Source organism: Aegilops tauschii, chromosome 3, assembly GCF_002575655.3.
Source record: "Aegilops tauschii subsp. strangulata cultivar AL8/78 chromosome 3, Aet v6.0, whole genome shotgun sequence".
NCBI classification, from domain to species: Eukaryota; Viridiplantae; Streptophyta; class Magnoliopsida; order Poales; family Poaceae; genus Aegilops; species Aegilops tauschii.
Window position 1 is genome coordinate 389,056,750 of NC_053037.3, and position 10,032 is coordinate 389,066,781.

The window sequence follows — 10,032 nt, forward strand, 5'->3', positions numbered from 1 at the left end:
TAACTGCAGTTGCCATGTCGCTGAACTACAGTTGCCATGTCGGACAACTACGGTTGCCATGGTTGCTCAACTGCAGTTGCCATCTCAGATCAAGTGCCAGATGTCATTTTTGGACAACTGCAACTGTTGCCATGTATGGTCTGGTTTATTATAGTTGCCATGATTTGAAAACTTTAGGGGTTGCCACCTACTAACACAAGGCAGTTGCCATGTATGGTCTGGTTTACTACAGTTGCCATGATTTGAAAACTTTAGGAGTTGCCATCTACTAACACTAGACAGTTGCCGTGTAGCGCTACAAAGAGACATGGCAAAATAACATGTTCGTGTAAAGAAAGAGTTGCCATCTGCTTACAAGTACATTAGAGCAGTTGCCATGTACCTGCAAAACACATGGCAACTGACATGTTCGGGTAAAAAAGAGAGTTGCCATCTGCTTACAAGCACACTAGGGCAGTTGCCATGTACCCTGCAAAACATATGGTAACTGGCAGCTTTGGGTGTGGGAGAGAAGACGGGCTTGTGGGCGAACTGATAAATGCCCACACACCAGCCCCTGTGCGTGAGTGAAAACTGACGTGTGAGCGAACTGCTAAACGCCCACACACCGGTCCCTCCATGTGATGAAAATGGACGTGTGGGCGACCGGATGAATGCCCACACACCAGCCCAGTCCTACGTGGCACCACAAACATGCCAAGATTCGTGCAACCACAAACGGACGTGGATCTACGCGTGTGGGCGAGATGCAAACACCCACACGTGTGGGCGTTAGTATTTCCGATAAACATATGGTACAATGCTTCCAACAACCTAATCGATCTCAAATTGAAATATCAGAGCTAAAATCGACCTCAAGTTCAAATAACATCTTCCACCGCCGCCGGCCCACCCAGCAGATGTCGCATCCCTATGCATGTCCTCTCTCTTGCCTACAACAGACACGAGTCCGGCGAGCCGTCGTGCCCACTCCTACCCCCCTCCCCCCCCCCCCCAAACCCCACCATCGGTGTCGACATTGAGCCACCACCACAAGAAATAGGGTTCGGGGGAAGATGGGGAATGTGTGAATGAGCTGGAGTGAGAGGGGGGAGAGAGCGTATGCAACAACTTAACGGTCTCCTTTGCCACGACAGCGTAGACTAGTCAAAACCACGTAGAGTCAGCAGTTATACTGGGTATGCTAAGACGAGGGACTAAACTTGTATGGTTTGATGAGTTATATGAGAGTGTAAGATGTCAAGTTTAACAACGAAATCTTCACTAAAATGGGTGTGATACTCGCTGGTTACGATTCCAGTCTTTTCTTTAATCATGATTTTCTTGTAGTTAACTTGATGTCTTTCTATCTAAAAATAGCTTTCTATCTTTCTATTTGTAGTTAAGTTTGTCATGAACGACGTGTTCTTTTTGTGAAAATGACTCAAATCTTTTATAAAGGTTTAGCAGAAGTATGAATACACCCCAAAGATAATAAAAATTACATCGAGTTCCCTGACCACTACCGTCACCACTATGATGAGCTAATGACATGTCGTTTTCGTTGTTGCCGTACCGGAGCTGGCTTAACCTTGTTGATGACAACTGGAAGTCTTCGAGCATGTGCCCTTGAAGACAGGCGCCCCGAAGCCGTTGTTGCCACCTTTGAACCCTTGAATCAATCTGCAGTACCTAATTAACACTACTAGATCTCACTCGCGCAGACACACGACAAGTAACCCTAACTTCGACCATCATGAGGTAATGACATGGATCTATGTCGGAGCTCGGTCGTCTTTGTCCCGATGGACGACTTCGAGGTGGATCGGAGGCAGGAAGACCATTTCGACACGATGCTCCGTCATCCGCCGAGTGCCGCCTCCGCGAAGACCTAACCCTAACCGATCTACTGGCTGGAGCTGCCTCCCTGTCACCATCTGCCGGAGCGGAAGGTAGAGGTTGAGGGGATGTGCTCTGCCCTAGTTGCCTGGTTTGTTTGGTTCTAAATTTAAGGGATGAAAATTAGCCCGTGATTTGTGAAAACTGGATAACTTTTCTCTTGTCCCCATCAACGGATTTCTCTTCTTCAAGAGCAGATTCAAGAAATTACAGATCCTGACTACGCACAACCTACAATCCCCGTTACACACTCTACTAACAAGTGCTACTAGCCTACTAGAGCGCCCGGCATGGCATACGGCATACACGTGACAGTGACACCATGGCATCATATTTCTCTTGTTGTCTGTCTGCCATGCACGCATCACGCAACCACCACCGGGGCCCGGCCGAAGTCGAAGCTCAGCATGGACGCCCTGAACTTGGGCTGCTTCTCCGGCGACGGCGAGCCGGCGGCCACGGTGTCGATTGCCGCCGGCGCCTCCCGCTCGGACGTGCCGAGCCACTTGGACTGCATGTACTTGTGCTTCCTCCAGGGCCCCAGGTGCATGTTGTTCTCCTTCATGCACTGCTTGGCGGCGGCGCACATGGCCTTGACGACGGCGCGCAGCCTGTCGGCGCGGCCGACGAACGCCTCCGGGAGCGCGGCCACCAGCGCGCGGTAGCCGGCGCCGGCGCGCGCCACCTCGAACTCGGCGCGGAAGCTCGGCTCCACCACCACCCGCGCCGCCTTACCGCTCCGCGTCTGCAGCACCACGTCCACGTAGCTGTGCTCGCCTGCACGTCACAGATCGACCAGGAAGGAAAACGTCAGCTTCGATCGACACCAAACTTTTTGCTTAGCAGAGGACGTGCGGTTTTCGGTTTGGCATGTGTCATTTTGTCGTGCGGTTTTGGAAGTGTTTTGAGGCAGCCATTAAACGTGGGGTAATAACATCTGGTCGACTGGTCTGGTCGGGCTAGTTGCAATGCAAGTTCATGTCACGGGCGGTCAGGAAATAATGGAGACGGTGACGGGTGCCTGACATTAATTTACTTGGAAGCGTCCGTTTCTTTAGGCGTAGGATGACCAGGTCCATGTGAGGCATGCATGTGACATTTTATAGAAGAGGTAATATCACATGTGGTGCTTAAACTTGTCACCGATTTTCACTTTAGTGCCTGAAGTTGAAAAATACACCGAACTGGTTTTAAAACTTGGCACGAGCGTGCAAATACAGTGCTAATCCTATTAATAGACGTGTTTTTACGCTGATGTAGCACCGTAGTTCGATTAGCATGCACAGACAACCTCGCCCTAGGAAAGAACCAGTATGCCATACATTTTCTCGTTCCTGTTAATGAAAACAGATCCTTTTTCTTAGAATAATGAAAACATTTCCTATTTTTTTAGATAAGAAAGAAGAGACACGTACGTGGGTTTTAATCGGCTCAGCAGTGCAGCCCAGTTTGCGCATCTTAGTTTCATTTAGAAATTTGTAAAAAAGTTTCTAAATTATAATCACAGTAATAAAAATATTCACATATTTGTTTTAAACGTATCATATAAATAAAATGGTATTTCTGATTATAAAAATGGCTGTACAATTTAGAATTATATAAATATTTTCTATACTACAATTCATGAATATTATTTTAACTACATAAACCTTTTAATAGTTACATGTACATTTTTACAATTCATATTATTTAAGAATTTTTCAACAATGTAAAATGTTCATAAATATCCAAAATTAAAATTTCAGTTTATGAAAAATATTCACTACTGACTATATTTTAATTATAAATTTTTTTGAATATATGACACGATGAAAGTTATACACATGTTTCTCGCAAAAAAAGAAATTTATACACATGTGAATATTAATAAAAAAAATCTACCTATAACATTTTTTTTCATTTAAGCATAAGCCAAGCATGCATAATCTTTTGGAATTTACTCAAAAAATTAAGTTTTTTATAATTATTTTTTCATATACTGAACAATTTAGAAAATTTATTTACGAAAAGCTTTAACTATAAATCACAGGTAAATTGCTGACTATTTTTTTAAATTACATGAACATTTTAGTTATTTAATTTATATGTATTTATAAAAAATTTGAAGCACAAAAATTTGAAATGTATTTTTATTACTGTGATTATAATTTACAATTATTTTTTACAAATTTCTAAATCAAACTAACATGCGCAAACTGGGCTGCACTGCAGCAGGCCATTAAAACCCGCGAACGTGTTTCTTTATCTAACAAAATAGGAAATGTTTTCATTATTCTAAAAAAAGATCTGTTTTCATTAACATGCACGAGAAAACGTATGGCGTACTGGCCAGTAGTTCCAGTTTGCTAGGGCGAGGTTGTCTGTGCATGCTAAGCGAACTACGGTGCCACGTCAGCGTAAAAACGTCTACTAATGAGATTAGCACCGTATTTGCACGCTCGTGCCAAGTTTTGAAACCAGTTCGGTGTATTTTTCAACTTCAGGCACTAAAGTGAACATCGGTGGCAAGTTTAAGCACCACCTGTGATATTACCTCTTTATAGAATTGACAAGCTACTACTTCCTTTTCCCACACACTTTTAATTTAAAGTTCTACTATGGTTATGGTTAGTAGGCGAATATGACAAGTTGTTACTAGTTTTTCTTACCCACTTCTAATGAGAAGTTCTACTCTGGTTAGTAGGCGAATATGCTTCTGGTATCTCATCAACTCTAAACAGCACAACAAAACGAAGAACACTTCATCAGAAGGATCAAAAACAGATCCCTCGAATCGGCACGACGGGTCAGACGTCCTAGACCACACGGTCCATGCCAACCGTGCATGCGCTTTTCTGCTGGAACTGCCAGCTCTTTCATTAAGTTAATTATTATTACGCCGTCTGAAGATTAGCTTAGGAGGAACCCAACCACTGTGTCTCGAAAGCAACCAATTACCTGAGGGGATATCGAGGGACCGTGCCCACTTGGACCTGCAGACGGCGCCGTTGTACCCGGCGTCGCGGAGCCGCTCCACCACGTGCCGCAGCATGCAGCTCCGGCAGTCGCCGGCGGCCGCGCGCCGCGCGCAGGAGCAGACGGCCCCCGCGGGGGCGCGCATCTTCTCCACGGCCTTCTCCGTCACCGCCCGGATCCTGCTCTCGGCCGTGCTGGTCTTGCCCAAGGCCTCCTGCAAACAGACATGGCGTCGCTCCCGTCAGGACTCTCGTGCGATCAGACGATTTGGCTACCGAACGGAGGAGGAAAACTCACGTGAAGCTGGGAGTGCTGGGCGCGCCAGAAGGCCTTGCTCTCGGCGGAACCGCCGCCGCTGGATCCCTCCTCCTCCTCGTCGTCGTTGTCGTCGTTCTCCGGCCATCTCTCCGTCTCCCCCTCCTCCAGGAAGCTCAGCACCATGTTCGACAAGCTCATGTCGCCATCCATCGCCTCTTCCACAACCATTGTCTGTGTGTTTTGGACTTGCGATCTCTTGGCTGGCAGCTTGATCACCACGAGCTGGGCGTGTGATCCTTTCTCTGTGCTGTTCAGCTGTTAGCTCAACGGTGCTCTGATCCGACCCCTTCCACCCCGGGGTGGCTATAAATATGGGTCGCCGGGAGTGTCGGACGGACGTGGAGAATGGGCAGCGGTGAAGCTGTGGGTGGTGGTACTGTTGGGGTGGGGCCTGTGATGAGATGAGACGATTGGAGACGGGATAATGGGGCCTGAGATGAAGCCGGGTTGTTGGTTGGCGCACGGGAACAGCACGGATCCACGTCAGGGACCAAGCCGGATTCTATGCGCGCGACGTCGAGCCGTCCGTTTCGTAACGCTTGCCACAGACTAGACAAATACTTCCTTCGTGTGGAAGACTAGTCGCAGAAATGGATAAAAATTGATGTATTTAAAACTAAAACACGTCTAGATATATTTATTTTCCCGACAAATATTTTCGGACGAAGGGGGTAGTTCGGAGCGTATGATACGTATGATAGTATTATCTGGATAGCACCCTTTGTTAGGTTGATCTCCTCCCGTGTGGGTCCAACGGCCCACCGGGCCCTTAAATCCGTGCCCTGATCGGGGGCGCCCAACCCAGTATGGTTGACGGGCCCCTGTCACGCTGGGCTATATAAAGAGGTGAGGGCCGGGGCACTCACTACGAGGTTGGTCGTGCAGCCGCCAACCCCACTGACAAAACCTACCGATCTAGGTTAGCCCAGCAGTGACGGGAAGCTTTGCCGCCACTGCCCACTCACCGTCATCACCTCGCCCTCCACCATGGCCACCAGCTCGAGCTCATCGAGCCAAGGAGAAGGTATACTACCGATCTAATCTAGCCTACCCGATCCAAAGAACCTATCAATGGTGTCAGAGTTGTTCTAGGCTTAGATGTTTCGGGTAGTAAAGAAATGACAGAACTTTTCCCCTCCCAAAGAACCCTAATCACAGGGCAAAGTAAACATCACGGGCAGAGGGCCTCGAGCTCGCCGGAAAAGTTGCGCCACCGCCGAGGCCGCACTGTTCCTCTCGATCTCGACGCGCATCGGCAAGCCAAGGCGTCGGGAAGAAGAACAAACCCCAAAGGGGCAAAGGGCACCGCCGCTGCCCCGCTTGACAGCGGCGCGCTCTCCTTCGGGAGCCCGCGCACGCCAGCAAGGGGGACAAGGAGGGCGCGCCCGCATCGCAACAACGCCGTCGGGCGCAAAGGGGAGTAGAGGAGGGCTCTGCTCGTGGCTTTCTCTAACAGAAGGCGGTGGTGGATAGGAGAAAGAAGGGGAAAGGGAAGGAGGCTCGCGCGGCGCGGTGGCACTCGACGCCGTCGCCGACAGCTTGACAGAGCATCGCCGGCGGCCGGGGCGTAGCCTCTCTTTTCCGCCGTCCGTGGGACTGAGCGAAGAGGGACGAGGAGAGCAGAGAGTGGGGCTAGGGTTTCTGGTCGGGAGGAGACCTGGGGCTGGTTCTAATCCAGCGATCGGCCCGCTAGACCGTCGGATGGAATCCGACGGCCACACTGCCAACCCTAGTGCGGTCGCGGGCCGCTGGGTCAAAAGTGGAGGCGCGCTGGGCTGAGGCTGGCAGACCAGGCCGAGGCAAGGCCTGCTTGCGCGACACAGCGGAGAGCAGGTTGTGGGCCATTTTCTTCCGCTGCGGGCCTCGCGCGCTAGGCCGAGGCTGGGTCAGCTACCTTTTTTATTTTATTTTTGTCCAGTTTTGGGGCAAACTTCATCTAGTTTTTTCCCTTTTCAAAATTATCCAACGAAATTTTGTTTAGAGAACAGAAAAATAAAAGAAATGCTTCTGAAAAGTATAAAGTTCATGAATTTTTATTCATGCTTTTCAGCTACAAATAAATAAAAGTGCTCTCTTAAAAGTAAATAAAATTAAAATGAGAATTAAATTTCAAAAGCATGTTAAACTAATTATTGAAACAATTATGATCCTATTTATTTTATGACCAACGTTGTTAATAACGTTATTGTTATAAAAGGTGCATTTATTTCTACTTTTGCCCGACGGTGATATAGATTTGATTGCACAAACAGTTGTATGTTTTAATTTTGACCAACGTTGGATTAATTCATGCAATTGTTATTATGATCTCACTTCATTGTGGTTTCAGGAGGGTACCACTTGATGAGTTGCCTCAAGGATGTTCCAACCCTCATAGGTGATAACTACACTGAATGGAGAAAGAAAGTTGACTTGGCTTTTGTCTGTGCTGAGGTGGACTGGGTTGTGGACACTCCACAGCCGGTCAAACCAACAGAGCCAATCAGAGGTGCAAAAGATGATGATGCTGCTTGGGAGAAAAAGAAAAGGGATCATGCTCCAGTGCAGATGTCATATTCCCTCAAAAACTAAAAGTGGCTCAACGCCAATAAAAAGTTCATGGCTTTCATAAAGAACACAATTGAGAACGCTATTGTGGGCTCAATTGCAGAGTGTACTTTTGTAGGGGAGTTTCTTGAAAAGATAAAGAGCCAGTTCACTGGTTCTTCAAAGATATATGCTACCGAGTTGCTAAAGCAGCTGGTGATAGAAAAGTACACATGCGATGGACTTGGCATAAGAGAGCACATCCTCAGGATGAGCAACATGGCAACTAAGCTTAAACCCATGGACGGGGATTTGAAGCTCAAGCCTGCACTCCTTGTTCACCTGGTCATGGCTTCACTGCCAAAAGAGTTTGACACTTTTGTTGTCAACTACAACATGTCGCCTGGAAAATGGAACATTGAAAAGACTATAGCCATGTGTGTGCAAGAAGAGGAAAGACTTAAAACCTCATATGGTGGTTCTCTGAACTATGTGAAGGATAATAAGAAAAAGAACTACAATCAAAGTGGCAAAGGTTCTCCTTCAAAGCCATATGGAAAAGCTCCCACGCACCATCAGCATCAGCAAAAGTCTTTTCCAGTGGACAAAGACACATGTCTCCATTGTAACCAGACTTGGCACTACAAGAAAGATTGCCCTGCTTTGCTGAAGTCAATAATGGCAAAGAGAGGTAACAACATTGTTTCCTTTGTAAATGAATCCTTGTATACACAGTTTTCGAAATCTACTTGGTGGATTGACTCAGGTGCAACCGTTCATGTTTCAAATTCATTACAGCGATTCAATTCGACGTGGACTATGCAAAGAAGCGAAAGATGCATTGAGGTTGCAAATGGAGTTCAAGCAGAAATTGAAGCTATCAACGACATCTCCTTGGAGTTAGCTGATGGATTGACGCTTCTACTTATAGATGTTTTATATGTTCCTTCATGTCACAGAAACTTGATTAGTGTTTCATGTTTGGACAAAGATCATTATGAATGTTATTATGGACATGGCAAGTGTGCCATATGGTTTAATAATGCTTATGTGTGTGATGCTTTACTTCACAGTGAGCTATATTTATTATCACTGCGTGAAAAAGTGAATTCTATGTGTAATGTGAATAAGCATGTTCTCGCATTGGATAAAGAACAACAGAAAAGAAAGAGAACTCATGACTCATCGAAATTATGGCACTGTCGCTTGGGCCATATTTCGAAGGGGAGAATAGAAAGACTAGTTAAAAGTGAAAATCTTCCTCCATTAGAGTTCTCAGACTTAGAACAATGCATTGATTGCATTAAAGGAAAGTATGTAAAATAAATCAAAAAGGGTGCAAACTGTTGGGAAACGTTGCATGGAAAACAAAAAATTTCTACGCACACGCAATGATCTATCCATGGAGATGCATATCAACGAGGGGCAGAGTGTGTCTGCGTACCCTCGTAGACTGAAAGAGGAAGAGTTTGACAACACAGTTGATGTAGTCGAACTTCTTCTAGCTTCGACCGATCAAGCACCGAACGTACGACACCTCCGAGTTCTGCACACGTTCAGCTCGGTGACGTTCCTCGCCTTCTTGATCCAGCAAGGTGTCGAGGTAGTAGATGAGTTCGGTCAGCACGACGGCGTGGTGACGGTGATGGTGAAGTGATCCTCGCAGGGCTTCGCCTAAGCACCGCGAAAATATGACCGGGGGTGTAAACTGTGGAGGGGGGCGCCGCACACGGCTAACAATTGATGTTGTGTGTCCTAGGCGCCCCCTCCCCACATATATATATAGGTGGGAGGGGAGGAGAGCCAGCCAGGGGGCGCCCCAAGTAGGATTTTGGCGCCTTTCCTTTTTTCAGCGGAGAAGAAAGGGAAGGGGGAAGAGAGAAAGGAAGGGGGGCCGAACCCCCTCCCCCTTTTCCTTCTCCAATTCAGCCACATGCCATGGGGGGGGGCGCCACCCCTGTGAAGGAAATATGCCCTAGAGGCAATAATAAAGTTGTTGTTTTATATTTCCTTATATCATGATAAATGTTTATTATTCATGCTAGAATTGTATTAACCGGGAACTTGATACATGTGTGGATACATAGACAAAACACCGTGTCCCTAGTAAGCCTCCACTAGACTAGCTCGTTAATTAAAGATGGTTAAGTTTCTTGGAAGATTGGTGGCAGTGATTGAAGAACTCTGTCAATGACACTATCAACTGGAAGATTAACTCCCAGCTGAGTCAAGTGATTATGATACCCAGACATTTTGAGTATAAGTTCACTGACAGAACTATTCTCCTCCATTTTACAGCTGTAGAACTTATTGGAGACTTCATATCTCTCAATCTGGGAATTTGCTTGAAATATT

The 10,032-nt window shown here is 46.8% G+C and overlaps 1 protein-coding gene and 1 pseudogene across 1 annotated transcript; one reads left to right on the forward strand and one right to left on the reverse strand.

The window, feature by feature from the left end:
* Positions 1-2,031: 2,031 nt before the first annotated feature.
* On the reverse strand, positions 2,032-5,523 carry LOC109758395 (uncharacterized). The gene is made up of 3 exons (XM_020317246.4): positions 5,131-5,523; positions 4,816-5,047; positions 2,032-2,655 (listed from the first exon to the last, which is right to left on the reverse strand). The coding sequence occupies exons 1-3, from the start codon at positions 5,317-5,319 to the stop codon at positions 2,243-2,245; spliced, it is 834 nt and encodes a 277-aa protein (XP_020172835.1). The 5' UTR covers positions 5,320-5,523; the 3' UTR covers positions 2,032-2,242.
* Positions 5,524-6,138: 615 nt separating this feature from the next.
* On the forward strand, positions 6,139-8,522 carry LOC141042971 (uncharacterized; annotated as a pseudogene).
* The last annotated feature ends 1,510 nt before the right edge of the window (positions 8,523-10,032 follow it).